A 17329-nucleotide genomic window follows, 5' to 3' on the forward strand; every position below is an offset into this window, starting at 1 on the left:
ACTTAGAATAAGCTGTTTTTATCTACAGAAGCCCTGGGTCGCCTTCTGTGGAGTAGCCCACATCAGACATACCAAAAACTGGCTAGATTGGCCACTGTATTATCTCCTGCACCCTTGGAAAGGGAGGGGGAAATGAGTGAGTTGCAATCTGCAACTCAACGTACAAACAGTTGTTTGACTGCAATATTGTTGATTTGCCATGAAAACTATTTTTAATTATAGGTTTAATGCTGTTTTTTCGCTGTGTTACAACCAAAGCCTTCGGTTTAATTCCTCAAGACTTGTTGTTCTCTATTGAAAAACTTTGAAAGTGGTTTATGATAGCAGACACATGGAGGTAGTTCGCCTGACAATATTAGATTAGAAATTAGAATTAAAGTCCTGTTAGAGATTAATAAAGGTTCTCGGGACTAACAACTGTTGCGGTTTTTGAAAGTAAGATATTTTTACAGTTCAAATGAAAAATATCCACACATCCATTGGCACACATACAAAATTAACTGTAAAAACACAGCACTTTAAAAGCAAGGAACTAGCTCTCAGAATGTCTTACTTGTTTGAGGCACTTTGCGTTCCCCATCAGAATGTGCTGACACACCAGTTTCTGGACCAGAGGGTGGGAACTTCTGTCCAGCTGAGTCAGGAAGCTCAGGCAGAAACCCTGCAACAATGAATCAGAGAGACTAGTCAGTTTGGAATACATGCAGGCGATGTGGATGGAAATAATTTCAGCAAGTCAAAATAAGTCACACTACAAAAGCCATACCGCAAAAAAGGTGGTACTGAACCAATACTACTGGCATGTCTCAATGTCCCTCGTGGTAAATAAGAAAAAGTTTTTTGGGGGGATTTTAGCAAACTGACCTTTTAAAGAGCCTCTTACCTCGTAGAGAGAGCGCTGAACGCTGTGGCAGGGGTTTGCTGCCACGTACTTCAGTGCCCTGCACAGAGTACGCAGGCTGTAGTGGGGTCTGTGGCCTGTTCCATCCACCAGATGTGAGTTGGCCTCCTTTCGTACTGCTAGGTAAAAACTGCACACAAACACATTTGTCACAGGTACATTAAGGAGTAAACCAGCCCCCCAGTTTGAGCCTACTAAGAGACAGAAATGCTATGCAAATATCTGTAATAACCGCACTTGAAATCCTGTTAAGTTTCAATAATAAAAGCCTAATATCTTACAACAGATAATGTTTTATTAACAGCTTTATTAAAAAGAGTCCTGTGCTTTACTGTCCTGTATTTAATTTTCAATTCAACTTGATTCAATTCTACCATCTTTTAGGACGTACAGTAAAATAAATACAAATACAGATTATTATATTTCCTAAAACAAAATCCAGTAGTCAAATAAAAGCCTGGTCTTGAATAATGGCTGGGCGTGTTTGACACGAACAAATAGAGGCCAGGAGAAAAGAAAAAAGAAGGGTTTAAACTCCAGGTGCCTGTTAGATAATATACATTTCCATTGCTTTAATTTTACAAATTGTTATGGATTATTCATTTAAATTGTTATTGTACGATTTTCACTGTGGGTGTGGTAATATCTCAGCCAAACTGTAATTTGGAGTAACGTACAAGTGCTACAAGATGGCAATAGCTACATTTGAAGTACCGAAATGGAGAAGTGCAATTTACAACATGCTGCTGCAAATATTTCACAATAAAAGCCTTGTTGAAAAATTAAGGGATTCTATTCACTGAAACGCTAGAGGGCTTTTAATTTGAAACAGATACACAAAGTGTTGGGTTGGGTGTGGGGTTTAACAGAAATGTAACAGGGCAAGTGGGAGCAGATCAGAAAACAAGGAGGCTTTGTACTAAAATATGAACAAATATACTTCAAATCAAATCCAGGGAACTCGAAATAAAGGCCTGTCTCTAACATAAGCCTGCTTCAAGTAAAGCCCTGGTGGACTCTAAAGGCCCCAGTCACTATTTCATGTTTAAACCCAAAAACAATGCAGAAGAGGAGACATTACTTTTTGTAGCTTGTGTAGTGCCTCTCAACAAGTCTCAACGATCTTAACAAACTGCACAAATAAGGTGGATTTTCAGTATAACTTATATACTGGAATATAACTTAACTTAAGGGTCACTTACAAAGATTTCTGAGGGCACAGTGGCTTTGAGCGCTGTCAAGAGCAGTGACTTGTTTTTACTGCTGCAACATTATGTAAAGGCTAACCTTATGATGCCACTGATGACATTCCTGTGTAGATTCAAGAACTTGAGGTAATCTGAAACCAGAATCCGCAGGTCTCCCTCATTCTCCAGCTCCTCCACATACAGCTCAGTAAACCTGGGACACACACACACACACACACACACACACACACACACACACACACACACACACACACACACACACACACACACACACACACACACACACACACACACACACACACACACACACACACACACACACACACACACACACACACACACACACACACACCTCAATCATTTTAGAATTCAGTTTTGTATGGATGTATCTAATGAATGGAGACATGCATTATTGCTGTGTTGAGGTTTTTACCTCTTTAACATTTTAAATTGTCATTTTTAAACATGCTCTGCACGTATATTATTTTTAACAAAATAAAACAGTTATTAATAGTAATAGTAATAAAATAGTAGCTCAGTCTAGAATGAAGTTATTGAGACTTTCAGTTTTCTTTCACTTCTACACACTCTCACCTGTTCCTGAGGCCCAGAGGCAGGTTTCTCTTGCCTACATCAGTAGCTGGGTTCATGCAGGCAAAGAGTCGGAAGTCTGGGTTGCGTACGAGCGGCTCTATGATTAAAAAAACACAACAATATTAATATTGTAAGGAATATTTAAAAAAAGGAAAAAATATATTTGATAATGATAAAAATCTGGACAAATCAGTGTAATCGTTTGATAGTCACATTTGTGCGTGTCACATTAAGCCAGCAAACTTAGAAGTTTAGCAGAACTAGTTGTAGTCTCTTGATTTAGTGCTTTGGTGCTGGTTGTGAACACTATTTAGACTGCCACTAAAAAAAAATTCTACCAACAAAAAGCACAGAGCTCAACTCAACCTATACACTTATTATTATTATTATCTTCTAAAAGTGGAATTCAAATGTATTCAATAAGGGATTTGAAAGGATTTAGATTTGATAAGCAGACAAGATTTTTTAAAATGCTATCGAACCCCAACCCTACAGTATGGGTGATTGAAGTCCTCACCAGTGTCCCCACGGTCCAGCAGCACCAAAGATCCAGCGTTGCCTTCCAGCAGTCCACTCAAACACTCCAGGGTCTCTGCAGCTGCCAGGTTGATCTCATCCAGCAGGATCCAGTGGCCCTTCTTTACTGCCTGAGCTAATGTCCCCTGCAGAGGAACACACAGAGGTGAGAGCTGCTCCACCAAGGCTATACAGGAATAAAGCTCAGGTCACAGACTCTTCAGGCATCCAGGGTGCCCTTCAACAAGATATTGTTTCTTTACCTCCACAAAGGCGAAAACCATAGCTGTTTCACAGGTCCGGATCTGCTGCTGGGTCTGGCTCAGCTTGGTGGCCAACGCCTCCCACTGCTCTTGCAGGAAGGCAGCTGCACAAGTCAAGTACACAAGAAATATTTCACTGTGCTACAGGAGTCAGTATTATTAACTGTTATCATTGGTTACTCTCTTTAGTGCACTACCATTTGATTTCTCCTGCAGCTCCTTGGTGAGGGCAGACTTGCAGACGTGGTCCATGAGCTTGAGCAGATCCTGCCAGCGCTTGCCCCTAAAGCAGGTTTGCACATGACCTAGGAAGGTCAGGTTCTGCTTCCTGGAGTATGTCTGGGAGAACAGGTCCTCAAAGGCCTCCCGTAGGGGGAGCAAGATCTGCTTGTGGTCTACTGGCTTGTACCTGTATGACACAGAAAATTCTAAACCATTTGTTCCATAACAAAAGGTCTGGTGTTTACTTGTGCAGATGCATTTAATCAGAACAACTGTGTAAGTTGATGGTCGGATCCACTTTAATTGTTTGGGATTTAGCCTTATAATAGTCTTCAAAATTTTCCAGCAATTTTTAATTTGTTTAACACTTCGGTCTATCCCAGCTTTTTTAATTTTTTCATGGACTTGTTTGAAAAGGTAATTATTTCTTATTTCCCTACTGTCTAGGCGTCCAATGATGTTCAGTTGTTTAAGAGTTAGTATCAAACACAAACTCTCCACAGAGAGTTAAAACGATTATAATGGGAATATTAGGGTCCATGTAAACGTAGCTAATGATACCGAACAACTCTGCACTTCTTTGAGAGTATTCTGTAATTCAGGAGAAGCATAATATCTAGTTTCTGCTAAACACACAGTTATGTTTACATTCTCATCTTAATTCTGTATTCTTGAGACCTAGAGCAACAAATGTTGAATGAAAGTGAATTAGTAGAGCAGTGTAAAACTGAGGTGCTTTCATGCACTACCTATGAGAGATAAGATTTTATTGCAGATAATAATTTTACATGCTCTTTGCTTTGTTGCTGTAACTTTTTGTAGTGTGTAGACAGGGAATGATCCTTTTGCATTAGATTCCATTACAGTGAGTGCAGAGTTGAATGTTGCTCATCCAAAACCAGAGACCCTGACTAAAAGGATGTCATTTGTGGATTGCTTGTCAATTCAACAGCTGCTTTCAATAATTCTCAATAATTCTAGTTTTTGAACATGATGCCATGTTTGGTTAGATTTTGCCCTCAGTTGCAGCACAAAAAGGTTTTAATAAACAGAAATGACAGAGAGTATTTCATACTAGAAACATAAAATTTGTGACGGAAAATTTTATGTTTATGTTATTTAGGTACAATTTGTGTGCACTCACCCTCCAAGCAGGTCGGCAGTGTCACTCTGCTGGTTCATGTTCACAACCCGTAACCTGTGTCCTGGATTGAACACACAATAGAGAATCTTCATATAGATCAAACCACCAACAAGTAGTGGACAAGGAGCTCTACCTGCTGAGCCACAGCCTGGCTAGGTTCCTGAGCTCACCTGTGACTCTGGCCAGGTGTTGTACAGTGGAGGTCTTTCCAGTTCCTGTCTCTCCCACCAGAAGAACAGGCTCCCCTTTGGATATACACACTGCCAGCTGTTCCAACAGCACAGCAGAGGGACGTGTTGCAGCAAATGTTTGGTTGTCCCTGTTCATGGTAATAAAAAACACATCTACTGATTGCACATTCTGCTGTATTCTTTGTATGTAGATACTTGTGTCATAGTCTCGTACTACTTATTATTAAAAACACTTGTTATTTGAACACGCTTGAACTTGAAGATTAAAATACTGTTTTTAGAGCCTATTAAATATTTAACATCAAAACATTAACAAATTGGTTACCCTTATTTCTTTGCTTAATAGTGGTCAAATTGCTACCTTTAACCATTTATTTTCAATTTCTTTTTGATCTGCTATGGTCTATTCTCCTCAGCCACCATAACGTCCTGTACAAGTGGGTGTGTTTTGGACTACTTTACTGCCTTCCGCACGAGCAAATTATGATAATGGGCGTGGTTTGTAGGAGGTGTGGTTTATAGTGTCTGCTGGACATTTAGCTGCAATTAGCTAACATTAGCCACCATAAGCTACTTTTCATAGCAGACCAAGTGAGGCTATAACAGCAAAACCACAGGGTGTGTCAAAATGAGTAAGACTTGAGTGCCCGGATAGCTCAGTGGGTAGAGCTGGCGTCCCATGTACCGAGGCTGAGTCCTTGCTGCAGCGGCCCAGACTTCGAATCCGACCTGCGGCCCTGGGTGTCATCCCCTCTCTCTGCCCCCCCTTTCCTGTCTGTCTTCGACTGTCACTATCATAACGGCAATAAAAGCCCCAAAAAATATACTTAAGCAAGACTTTCACCTTTCCATTTTTAAAAGAAAGAATGTGTTTTTTAAGTTACATCACTCACTTTCAATCACTTTATTAGATTAGAATGAATCAAGACAGTGACCTATAAAAGTTTAAAATATCTAAAAGATCAAACATCAGTGTGCCTTTTAGTTACACCCTTAGATTACTTTCGATGGCGTTATCCCCTCATGGCATACTGCACACACTAATCTCAGTTTTGGCACACTGCACACACTAATCTCAGTTTTGGCACACTGCTACAAAAAGTCACACTTAATTAGTTTTTAGTCCAAAGTCTGACACCCTTTTGATATTGGCTTTTGAAAGAATCAATGTGAATATTTGGGCATGTCCTGATGGCTGAGCCATTAGATGGGTTTGTTTACAATAATGTAGTTTGAAATCAATTCGATGTTTATTCAATTTAACAGCAGGGGGTCTATTTGGTTCTATCAGTAGGTGAATATTGGCACAGCAACTAGCTGATGCATATGTGGTGTAAACAGAGGTCAAAGGGGGCGGGTGGGCAGGATGTCCCACTTACACACTCAGCTGCACCGCTTCAGTCTGCTTTCGACCCAAAGTCACTCTGCCCACCGAGGCCTCCAGCTCGGTCAGCGCGATGCCAGGCTGATACATCTGGCAGAAATGCTGGGCCTGGAAACAAACAGCAGCCAGGAATCAAAACCACAACAGGATGTTTTGTATAAAATGTAGAATATCATGTTAAAGGAGGAAGACGTTTTTTTAATAGTGATTACAACAATTCTCAAATTCCAAAGGGCGGAAATATTCATCACATTAAAGTCAAAAACACTTTATTCAATCAATCAATCCATACTGTCAGGGGGTGATTTGCATAAATAAGCTATCCAAATTAAAATGTTTTACAAAAAAAGGATTGCTGAATACCTTCTCTTTGGAGATGTTGAGCTTGCTTCCGATGATCTCAGCCATTCGCAGTCGACTTTCAGGACGAGACAGCATGGCTGTGAAGCAGTCAAGAGCCTTACAAAGAAAACACCACGAAGAGGCATCAGTTAACGGATGCATATGATGGAGTGTTCTATATACTATTAGTTTTTTGTAAAATTGGATAAGAAACAGCAATATATTGCCTTGCTTATGGTATTGCAATATATCGTGATATATAGAATCGTAACCCCTGTATCGTTATACGTATTTTACAGATTCTTGCAAATATACAGCCTTAAATTTAGAAGTGGGAATTCCTGAAGAATGACTAAGCTGTACAGAACTAAATATAACTAAATAAGGATAGAACAATACACTCAACTCACGATTCAATACAATTCATGATATTGGGTTTACAATAAGATTTTATCCCGATATTTTTTAACAAATCAGTCCACAAAATATAATTTCTCTTATATTTTCTTTGTCATTTTACAGAATCGTTTTTAATTTCTGAGGTAGGGTTTAAACTGTGCAAAACAATGTATATATTCTTTTCTTTGTAAAAGTGAAGCTGATGTCTTTGCTGCTTGATACAGCTACTGATGAGATTGACGTAGGAAATTAAACAAGGAAAGTAAAGGAGATAGCACCCTGTTTAAAAAGAGTATCACAATTCATTTTTCATTTGAATCTTCACGTATTTCTATCATGATTTAACATGATACATAATTACCTTCCTACAACTAAATACTATTTTCTGGCAGCTGTGTGGGAAAGATATACAGCTCTATACTTGTTTACTAGAAATCACACCTACTAACCTCTTGGAAGACATGATGTGCTGTGGCTGATGAGGTGCTGTCAAAGTTAACGCTGATCCGCTCACACCATTTCAGCAGGTCCCTGTGGAATCATAACGAAGATACATCAAGAAACAATGAGACAGTAGTAAGGAATTTCTGGATAATGAGCTAGCTGCAGATTGAGACACACTCTGCTACAATCAGTATAAATAAGACAGAGATGTACTCGATTTCAATGCTTGAGTACATGGTGTGGAATGCTCTGATGAAGGACAGGTGCATGGATCTAAGTGTGTGAAAACCTTTACTTTCAAAATATGGAAACACAAAATGTATATAATTTACCATTTCCCTTGTTTTTGGTCATTGTCATATTGTTAAAAAAATACACAAACGGGTGACAAATTAAAGGAAAAAAACAACATTATGCAAGTTAGTAAGGTTTTGGGCCACAAAGTGCTACCAGAACAACTTCAAACCGCCTTGGCATTGATTCTACAGTCTCTGGAACTCTGCTGGAGGAATAAACACCATTCTTCCAAAAGATATTCCCTTATTAGGTGTTTTGATGATGGAGGTGGAGAGTGCAGTTCTCTTCCCTTTAAGGGGACGAACCCAAACTACACCACTCACAGCATTACAGAGCCACCGGATGCCCACGCTGTAGGGGATCCGGTGGCTCCCCACAGAGACTATAATCAAGTTTATGCCCCTGATCCCCATTTAATATCTGCTGATACTGAGTCCTGATCCAATACAGTACTGCAGAAAAACGAGTACCGCCAGGTTTTCAAAATTTAGTATCGACTTGGTATGGAAGTATCATTTCGGCCCACAGGCTTAAAGTATTAAATAGTGAAAGGTGAAACAGTAAGTTAACATCAAAAAGCATGGACCTAAAGTTAATGTATCTTCTTCAATACCATAAACCCTAATGACCTAGTCCAACACATATGTGCATCACAGGCCGAGCTATAAAGTTAATTACATCGATCCATGAAAAGCATATGTACTATTGAAGAGCAGAGCATGGAAAATGCCGACACATTGATTAATGGCTGGTTCTTCACTAACACCTTGTATGGACCACACTAAAAGCATCTGGAAACTTAAAAAAAGCACCAGGGCAAATAAGTAATGTCTCTGAGTGAGGAGGCGGGTATTAACCTGTTACCTAATGAGAATGCCCCGGCACGACCGGCAGAATCTGTGATCCCAGCCCCCTCGTACAGAGGACAGTCCAGTCAATAACCTAATCGAACGCAGCAGTAGCTAGTGGAAAGCTAATTAAAGTCGGGGTTGCTGCCGCTGCAGACTGGCTGGTAGTTTTGATTTCGGGGGATTCTGATGGATGTAAGGCTAAAAGGGGGGCTGAAGCATTGTATGTCTGCCCCCCACTGATGATGACTGTCAGGAAAAAGGCCAGCTGTTTGAGAGCAGAGAGGCCAGACACCATGTGACAAATGCTTGTTATATCAAGATCGTATAAAGGGGACATGGTCCTGCATGTCCCTGCAGAGCTGGGACCAAGTCATTGTCATTGCAAGTTACAAGTAAGCCACAAATCTGCACTCAAGTCCCAAGTTCAGACTGATGAGTATGTATGTATGTGAGGTATGTATGTGTATGAATATGTATTTGTACTGTATGAATATGACAAGAAGTCATACTGCTGTTCCTGCAACAGCCAACAAACTGTATCACAAAGTTTAACATGTTTTATGTGTGTTATGTTAAAGGCCCCTATATCTGTCCATATCACATAAACTTGAAATGAAAAGGAATGCTCCCCAGTTTGAGAACCATTGCTGTAATGGATGGTGCTGAGTGAACCTAAACTCACACCTTGGTCTTTCTAAGATATATGTATAGCTGTTCAGCTGCACATAACCAAGTCTTCAGTGAACCTTGATAATGTTGCCAATTTTAGTACAAATCCCACACCCATGCCTTATAACCATAATCCAAACGGCATAGTCTCTATTATGATTAAAACTTTTGCCTTTGTTAGACAGTGACGGTCATTGACAGCATATAATTAATGAGAGAGACAAGATAAGATATATACTTTATTAATCCCCTATTGTTGTTATAATGGCCAGAGACTTCAGGTCTGTGAAGTGAAGCCGATACGCAAGAGCCTTAAACCTGCATTCTATGTTATGACCAGCAGGAGGGCAGCTCCATTGGCTTCAAAAAATCAGTCTAATAGTATGGAGTCTGATGGAGAAACTACCATTCTTCTCCACTCACTCCTACTGCAGATATTTCTCAATAGGAAAGAATGAATAGAAAAAAGTAAGTATACAAAACTGCAAATGTAGCAACAAATTTGTTCTCTAGGACATTTGTCTGACAGCAACACAAGGTTTGATTAATGTTGTGTCACTGGAATATTGGCAGACAGACTGCATCTGTGTGTTTGCTGACTCATACTAGACTCATGCTAAACTGATCACATTAAGAATAATAGTCTGCAGCTTTTGTTTTTGTCATGAATACAATTCACACAAAAGTCGTCTATCTAGATTTTGTAGTCGTCCTGAAATCACTATCTCAGTATAAAACATCAATGTATTTAATTAAAACAGCAGACAAAGGAAGTAAAGTGAGAGTAGAAGCAGCAGGGAGCTGGGCCTCACCTCAGTGACAGGGCTCTCCCCTCCAGCGGTGTGCTTTTGTCCTCAGACGTGTGCTGCTGACTACCGTCAGGGGTTTGGGGACTGTTCAGGTCCAGGTCAGAGTGTCTCTCCCCAGTCAGCTGGCAGTAGATATCCAGGAGACGATCTGACACCACTGTCAGCCTAGGATACCTGCTGATGAGCACCTACACACACAGACAGAGGGTATGCTAATAATACATAAGATAAGAACACAATTAGTGTAGTTATATTTTTACAGAGAAAATAAAAACAGAAAAAGTATTGACAACAATATGAAATGCACAGCCACACAGGTGTTTCAGTGACTCTGACAAGACTTTGAGTCTGGGTGAAGCTGGTTGGAGCTCTGCAGGGAATTACATGGTGTCATCAAGTTCTATGTACTGAAAGAATGAATGAAAACAAGGTATGTTGTCCCGCCCTAACAGATCAACAACACTCACCTTCTTCAGCTCTTCTCGCACCATGTTGCCCATTTGCAGCTTGGTCCAGTACTTGTCCAGCAGTGCTGCATGAGAGTTCTGTGGTTTGTGCCAACTGCCACCGCTGTAGTACATCCTGAGGTACACAAGCACACATAGTATATGTGTCTGACAGCTTTTGTACTTTCAATAACAGACAATCTGGCCAGGTAAAGTTGACCTGATATGACCTACTTTCTCAAGTTCGCCGTTTTCATTGAACACACAATTGCCTCTGTCACTGTTTGCGTGTACAGCTGTGAGTAATTCTTATCCTAAACCTCCAGTAGTATTCCAAGTAATTGCTGTTCAGCTTAGACTGTTTGAAACTCACTGAGAGCTTAACAATGCAAGAAGATCAGAGAGGCTGAACACGGGCTATCCTGTGGTATTTATAAGCAGAACGTGCCTGTTGACAGACTGACGGGCTGTGAGGACACAGGATAATATAAACAATAAAAGATATATATAAATATATAAAGATAATCAGGTTACCAACAATAGCTTGTATCAATAACATCCCTAAAGTGCATACAAACACTCTAAACTAGAGCATGTTTAGAATGTAATGATATTATTACCTTCGGGTTGCAAAGAACTGAAATCCAGGAGCAACATCAATACAGTCCTCCCGTCCCGGAATCATCAGCTTTTTGTTCTCCATCAGAGGCAGGAGCACAGATATCTAAAAGAAAAAGTCCAGTTGTGCTTTATGGACATAGTCACATTAAACAGGTAATATTCAGAAGGTTTAGTACTAAAAATCACCTGTTTATTGGTTATATGGTGCAAGCCCATATTATATTGAGTATGTGTTGGAACTGAAAATTAAAAAAGGTCTTATTCTACACAGTTCTCAACAAGTTGAGAAACTCACCACATCCAGAGGAGCATGGTCAATGTCTTCCAAGAGGATCCACTGGCCTTTAGATACAGCTTGTGTCAGCGTTCCTGGCTGCCACACAAACTTCCCAGGTATGTCAGTACAACGGTACATCCCTAGCAACATCTGTAACACAAACAAAACACATTCACACATTTTTCAGCCTTCTATCTTACCTCCCTTGAATGTCAAAGGGGCACCCATTGATTCAGTATTGCACTTCCATAAAGTTGAGCTCACAGATACTTCCTACACCTCCAGCTGTCAGCTTTCTCCTTTCCTGTACTTAGATATGCTATGTGCTAGGCTAATCTACGTTGAAAAGACACATTTTGAAGATGGTTCAAAAATAAAAGTGACATTCATTAGTTAGCAAATGTAGCAAAATGGTAGCTAACCAGCCAGCTAATCTACATTGTTAGCTAGCTGGTTAGCTAGTGTTTCACTAAAGAGAAAAATACAGGCTAACCTAACGCTAGCTAACGAGATAGCTCAGTTACACCAATCGTTACCTAGCTAGTTACACAGCTAATGTTTGCAAACCATTGGTTAAGTAGTTGGTTCATTTACATTGATCATTAGTTGACTAACGTTTTGATAATGTTAGCTAACTTAAGATGTGACTATACATATGTTGCGTTTATCTTTAACAATCTCTAAAATGTAGCTGTCTTTTCAACACGGACGAGCCTAGCACGTAGCATACCTAAGCAAGATAAAGGAGAACGTTTCTGACCAAGGCTTGCTCAACTGTTATTGGAGCACAAAGCTAAACGAGGCAGGATTTCAGAAAGGTCACAATCCAAGCAGCAGAGGCCGAGATTACCCGACTTTTAGTCCCTAGTATGGGCCAAGCCACAAAACCAGTGGTTCTTACAATTCTCAAATTGGAACTCCGTAGTGTCTTTAATTAGACCCGCCCTGCCCACTACTTTAAACCTCATATCCCCAGTTTGTAATGCAGGCTTTCGGTTAAAAATGTTAAGCTTACAGCCCGAGCAGAGCTAACCCTGATAAGATCCCTATGAAATCATCAGGGTTATTTTTGAATTATTGGAAAGCTCCCTCCAAAACCACGGAAGACATTATGTGAAAATTGGTGGAGTTTAGAGTCCATGCTCTCTCACCTTGCTGTCAGTTTGATCCCCGAGCTGGACCTTGAGGATATCTGTAGCTTTTGTGTGTCCTGTCACAGCAGCCATAAACTCTACCAGTGCAGTTTTACCGCATCCGATAGGACCCTCGAGCAGCACTGGCTTCTGGGAAGCCACAGCCAGTGCCAGCCTTCTAAGATTACGGCAGGTTGAGTCTACCAGCACCAGATCTTTTTGGTTCATCTGCAAACAGAGACCAACATTAGGACCAAAAGGATCAACAGCAGAGACTATTTTATGTGACAAACCGAAGGGTACATACCTGTTCGGCCTGTCTGGGAACTATCCTGGGTAGGACAACACCACAGACTGCCACCACATTCTGGGACAGGTCCTCTGATACCACCTGGCCCCTGGTGAACTTATTAGTTTTTTCCTGCCGCCACATCACAGAGCCCTGATTAGCTAACACCAGGGCTTTCTCCACCTCCAGCTGCTGAGTTTCTTCCAAAGCTCTAAACAAAGAACGAAGAAAAAATACAGGACACACAGGTTTGAAAACATCATTTAATTAACTACCAGTTGGTGTATGCAAACAATGCCTTCTGGTACCATACGGTACCAGTTCAAAAGGTAACAAAAACTTTTTTCTTCAGGTTTATGAACACATCATTCATTCTATGAACAGAAATATTAAAGAGAATATATACAGTAAACAATGGTATGTATAATTAAATATAGTGAAAATGTGCTTAGAGACAGGTTTCAAGAGTAGGACTGAAACTAACAATTTCCCATAATACTCAGTCCTAGATATGACAATAGATAAAAAAAACAAAAGGTACATACTTAATTTTCATGTGCAGGATCTCATCACTTGTGAGCACCTTTCTCAGAAAGATGGCTTTCTGATTATCAGTCATATGAGAGACCAGCGCTAAACAATGGGCAGTGTACCTGGTAGAGACAATGGGAAAATAATACAGTATATTTCATTTGTTTGGCAAACATGCAGAAAGCAAAAGAATGCAAAACTGTGTAAAAAAGCAGTGAAGACAAATATGGGAAGAGAAGAATAGAGGGTCTTAACTATAAACTGCGGGAAACTATGAACACATTTTGACGTCTCCCATAGGAGTCTGAAGGGATATTTTGCACTAATCCCAAACAGACATAAAAAAAATGTCCATGTCAGTTTCCACACTGAGCTGTGGTTGTTTCCATTTGACATACTATAGTTGTAAACAGCTGGTAGGAAAAAAAGATGACTTAGTTGTCAGTTTTGTGTTTTTTCTTAATAATTTACCTTCTGGCAGGTTAAAACTGTTCCGATCCATTTTCGGCATCGGGGGCCAATACTGCCCTAATTCACATATCAGATATCAGACTAGTGTAAGTATGTAATAAGGCGATTTTAAGCCCATAGACAAAATGTTGTAACACAAATGACTGAATTGGTAATTAAACAGTTTTAAAAAGATATCCAGTAGTCCCCATGTTTTTTGTGCTGTAACGTCACATGACTCAACACGTCCTTTTATTGGAGATATTTTAGTCTTTTGACAAGTAAGACACCAACTTGTGATGTGTATAAAGCCAACATTGTGAAGGGTGGAATTTGTGCTGCATCGTACAATATTACCAGTTTAATTAAGTAGTACCAGTATCAGCAGATATCCAAACTCACTTATCAGAATCAGATCGGAAGGCAAGATTGTGGCTGACCCCTCCCACCCCGACCACAAACTCTTTGACCCTCTCACGGACACTGACTCTTATACCCACCCTGTATATATGCATTACATTAATGCACTCCCGTCTTCTTTACAGTTTTCCTATCTTTTTCTTATCTTTTGATTTTTGTGTGATTTATATATTTATCTTTTTATTTTTTTGTGTGATTGCATATTTTAAGCACCACTGCACCAAGACAAGATTCCTCGTATGTGTAAAAACCTACCTGGCAATAAATCTCATTCTGATTCTGATTCTGATTCTAATTACACACCAATGAAGCTACCATGTGGTTAAGGATCAGTTACCCCGCATGGCCCATAAAGCCTCTGTGAGTCTAAAGAGGAAGCCGGTACGTACCCTCGCACCATGACGTCGCTGGTGAGCAGCTGTGAGACGCAGGGACTCCAGTCCCAGAGAATTCGAAACTTTGCACAGTCACTCTGGAGAAAACGTAGGGTGGCTCCCATGAGGTCCCGCAGCTTCATCCTCCTGGGGCCATACTGAACAGCCGATGACTCTTCACTGGTGAAGAAGAGCCTCTGATACACTGGGGGGGCATCGTTGAAATACCTTGCAGCAAACCTTATGGAGAGAAGGAGAAAGTGAGTCGGGGTGGAATGTATCCTGCAGAGATGCTGGCTTTGGTTCCTGCCTCGGCGTCTGTTTGAGTGCAAGACCACCCAGGATTTTTGGACCAATACCAGGAATAAAGTTAGGCTATTTCAGCTTCTTTTTTACTAACCTAGACCATTCTTTTTTTTAACTGTCTCTCGCAAGTCCCTCAATTTAGTTAAAGAGCAATACTAAATCACTAACCCTTTAACCTCTTCCACTCCAACCCTCTCTACAATGGTATTATTAGTACAACAGTATTCGTAGTACAATAAAATGTTTCTTTTTTAGCAGGATCTTTAGGAGATAGCAGGTATATGGTATATGCCACATAGAAGTGGTATACATCTGAAAACTGTGAACTTAGAAGATGCAGCTCAGCACACTCTCATCACCTATGCAAATATTTAAAGTTTAGCCTGTATAAGGGATTGGAACATTAAGATAGAAGTATATGATTGTCATTCCCATGCTCCATTATATCTCATATGCTGTTCCAGCAGTTGTTGGGTTGTTCACAAAAAAAGAGATCCAAATTGTCAAGTATTCCTCCAAAATACCACATTCAGACACCAAGACCTTGAGGAACTCTCTCGCTACACCCTCCCCTTACAAGCACAAAGGAGAAACTATATTTCTCTTTTGTTCTTTTTTGCAGAAATTAAACGGAAGTCTTTCATACCACAGATTCTATGCTGTAGAATTTTTGGACTTCTAATGGTATACTATAAGAGCTACCCTACTGCAGCTTTGTACACTTTATGTGACTAATGACGTGCTTGTTTCAGAGCACGGAGGCTGCAGTCCAGACCGGACCACCATCTGGGCAAAGTGCAACTGCAGCAAGACCTCCGACCCTCAAGTAACAAAATCATGACATCAACTGAGCAGGCAAGGGTCCTGATTTATAAGTTAAAAGGAGTAGTTCAACATTTTCTTTCTGAGAGGTATATGAGAACATAGATATTGAGCTCATGTCCAAGGCTGGAGTCAAGACATAATTAGCTTAGTTTAACATAAAAACCGAAAACAGGGAGACACCGCTAGCCTGGCTCTGTCTACTCATTTTTATTATTTTTGCCAACTCGTCTCCTCTGTCATCCCGCCTGTGACCCAGAAACCAAGGAAGTCTCAATACCTCAGAAACATCCTGAGGATAGAGGAGCTTTGCTGGAGGTGCACAGGTGCACCTTCGCAGAATTCTTTTCAGCACATGGCGTATAAGAGGCGTGAAGCTAGGACGTCTCATTTTATTCAAAAGCCTGTTGCCTCGACTCTTTCCTCACCTCCTCCACTTGCACCTCAGGTGGGAGGGACTCAGGTGAGAGGAGAGAAGAGCCAAGAAAAGGAATTGTGGGTGCACAAACTGAGAAATGATAGGAGGGGGCACAGGCGAAGGTGAAAAAAGGGGACATTTCCCACGCTCACTGTCAAGAGAATAAGAGTCCACTTACGCCTGTGCATCAGGACTGATGCCGAGGAGTTTGCTGAGGGCCACACACAGGCGCTCGTGGAGGTCATGGTTGATCCTGCCACCAGCTTTGACCCTCTCTGCATTGCGCTCCAACAGGTCCAGGACCAGCGGTCGCAGGTGTCGAGCAATCAGCAAAGTGTAGTCCTTCTCCAGCAGCAGCTGGGCCAAACACTCCAGAATACACTGCCTGTCCTGCTGGCTCCATATCTGAGGAGAGATCATATGGCAGGAAGGTCCCAACTGAAACATGGACTGATTGATATAAAGGCCACACAGAAATCAACGTTTCTTCAATTTATTAACATCCTAGGGATTAGCAAGGCAGCAGAAGAGTCTTACTGACACAATCTGCACTAACACGATGTCATTTGAACAGTGATTACTGAGTGTGAAGGGAATGTCACTGCATGCTGCACACAGGACACGTTTTGAGTCAGTGTGGAAATAAATCACTCCCAACACATTCATGTGTTCATACAAGCCAGGAATCCACAGATCTTACCTGTTTGGACAGATACTGGCTCAGTTCGTTGTGACTTTTGTCAACATGTCTGGATATGGTGCCCAGTGATGACAGGCTCAATTCTAAATTTTCCATCGTATCATCAGTGGCCTCTGGAGGGGCGATCGACAACGGAAACACGCTCGCGCAGCCTATGAACAAGTATGCTGATTAACCGTTATTAAAGCAAACTGCGAGGTTCATCACGCGCTCGCCTGTCTGAGGCTGGATCACAACACACAAGCACGTTCCCGTCACTGGTGTTAAAATCCTGTCCACATGTGAGCGAAGCACAAATCCTTCCGGGT

General features: G+C 40.9%; 1 protein-coding gene across 2 annotated transcripts in view; it reads right to left on the reverse strand.

The window, feature by feature from the left end:
• mdn1 (midasin AAA ATPase 1) overlaps positions 1–17328 on the reverse strand; it is a 63375-nt gene extending 46047 nt beyond the window's left edge. For both annotated transcript variants that reach the window (XM_051409857.1, XM_051409856.1), the window contains exons 1-22: positions 17022–17328; positions 16500–16726; positions 14791–15015; positions 13546–13653; positions 13019–13211; positions 12730–12939; positions 11597–11728; positions 11301–11404; positions 10702–10816; positions 10238–10422; positions 7614–7695; positions 6787–6882; positions 6419–6531; positions 5019–5167; positions 4849–4909; positions 3680–3891; positions 3483–3586; positions 3221–3365; positions 2704–2800; positions 2189–2302; positions 884–1031; positions 554–661 (exon numbers count right to left, since the gene is read on the reverse strand). In XM_051409857.1, the coding sequence (XP_051265817.1) occupies positions 554–661; positions 884–1031; positions 2189–2302; positions 2704–2800; positions 3221–3365; positions 3483–3586; positions 3680–3891; positions 4849–4909; positions 5019–5167; positions 6419–6531; positions 6787–6882; positions 7614–7695; positions 10238–10422; positions 10702–10816; positions 11301–11404; positions 11597–11728; positions 12730–12939; positions 13019–13211; positions 13546–13653; positions 14791–15015; positions 16500–16726; positions 17022–17117 (3024 nt within the window). In that variant the 5' untranslated portion in view covers positions 17118–17328. The remainder of the gene's footprint in view (positions 1–553; positions 662–883; positions 1032–2188; positions 2303–2703; positions 2801–3220; positions 3366–3482; positions 3587–3679; positions 3892–4848; positions 4910–5018; positions 5168–6418; positions 6532–6786; positions 6883–7613; positions 7696–10237; positions 10423–10701; positions 10817–11300; positions 11405–11596; positions 11729–12729; positions 12940–13018; positions 13212–13545; positions 13654–14790; positions 15016–16499; positions 16727–17021) is intronic.
• Between the last annotated feature and the right edge of the window lies 1 nt (position 17329).

This window comes from Dicentrarchus labrax, unplaced genomic scaffold, assembly GCF_905237075.1.
Source record: "Dicentrarchus labrax unplaced genomic scaffold, dlabrax2021, whole genome shotgun sequence".
In the NCBI taxonomy this organism is placed as follows: domain Eukaryota; kingdom Metazoa; phylum Chordata; class Actinopteri; family Moronidae; genus Dicentrarchus; species Dicentrarchus labrax.